This window comes from Octopus bimaculoides, chromosome 9 (assembly GCF_001194135.2).
Source record: "Octopus bimaculoides isolate UCB-OBI-ISO-001 chromosome 9, ASM119413v2, whole genome shotgun sequence".
Classification (NCBI taxonomy): domain Eukaryota; kingdom Metazoa; phylum Mollusca; class Cephalopoda; order Octopoda; family Octopodidae; genus Octopus; species Octopus bimaculoides.
This window is the reverse complement of record NC_068989.1, coordinates 34,008,694-34,009,844: the sequence shown is the minus strand read 5'-3', so window position 1 is coordinate 34,009,844 and position 1,151 is coordinate 34,008,694. Positions and strand designations below refer to the sequence as shown.

General features: G+C 41.5%; 1 protein-coding gene across 1 annotated transcript; it reads left to right on the top strand.

Moving 5' to 3' along the window:
- The first annotated feature begins 211 nt into the window (after positions 1 to 211).
- LOC106868296 (uncharacterized) lies at positions 212 to 733 on the top strand. The gene has a single exon (XM_014913483.1). It carries the CDS (start codon positions 212 to 214, stop codon positions 731 to 733), a length of 522 nt encoding a protein of 173 aa, XP_014768969.1.
- The last annotated feature ends 418 nt before the right edge of the window (positions 734 to 1,151 follow it).

Genomic DNA, 1,151 nt, shown 5'->3' with positions numbered 1-1,151 from the left:
GTTCACACTCGACCGATTCCTTTTCCTCTAGTTTTGGTCTTTGTCAGTACCACATCAGGTATCAGCATAAAGCCCGTAAGTGCATTCAGCCTTGTTCTTTCCAATCGTCAAAAAATGAGTCTCAGAGGAATTGAGCACGTCAATTCCCTCCTCTTCATTTTCTAATCAGCGTGCATTCTTCATAAAAGATTTGGTGTCTAAGACACTCTTCATGGTTGATACCGGTTCTTCTTGCAGTATTTGGCCTCTTCGTCTCACTGCAGATGGGCCTAAGCGTTCTGCCATTGTTTTGCATGCAATTGACTCATCTTCCATTGCTACATTTGATCAGATTTCTTTACGCCTGGATATCAATCTTTGTCGAGATTTTCAATGGGTTTTTGTCGTAGCTGAGATACCGCATCCTATTCTGGGAGCGGACTTTTTGGACAATTTTAATCTATTGATAGATGTCAGGAGACAGAGACTCGTTGATGGTTCTATGTCTTTGTCTACATCTGCAAAGACCACTACCAATGCTGTTCTGAGTTCTTCATTTTTTGTTGCCACTGCTGGTGATGCATTTCACTCACTCTTAGCTTCTTTTCCAGAGCTAGTAGATCAGACTTTTCATTCAACAAAACCTACTCACTTGACCCTCCACTATATTACCACCACTGGGCCACCTGTTTTTTCACGCCCGCATCCATTTGCTATGTGCGAGATCACAATGAGGCTCATGATGGCAAACTAGATATAAGGGCCGAGCAACCAGATTCTATCTCTTATTCACCACAAGCACTTGGTGAACACACTTCGCAGGCTGGGTCTCAAGGCTAGTCTGCATGTCATATCTCCTGAGGCAATGGGCCCGTGTAATGAAGATACAATGAATGCACACAGCTTGAGATGGCATGCTGAGAGCAACACAATTGACCTTCTGTGTAAATTGTAAATAAAACTGATTGAGAATTTGCATTTTACTTAAGACTTCTTTCCTAGCCTGCTGGAGCCTGAAACAACACAAAGAACAAAAATTAATGGGAGAAGGTGATATTCAGCCGATATCGTGAACCTTGCCTCCCATTATAAAGTAAAAAGTTGGGGGTAAATACTTCAGTCGAAAGAAAATGTGACAATTATACTTGGTACAACTGACATAAATAAATTAA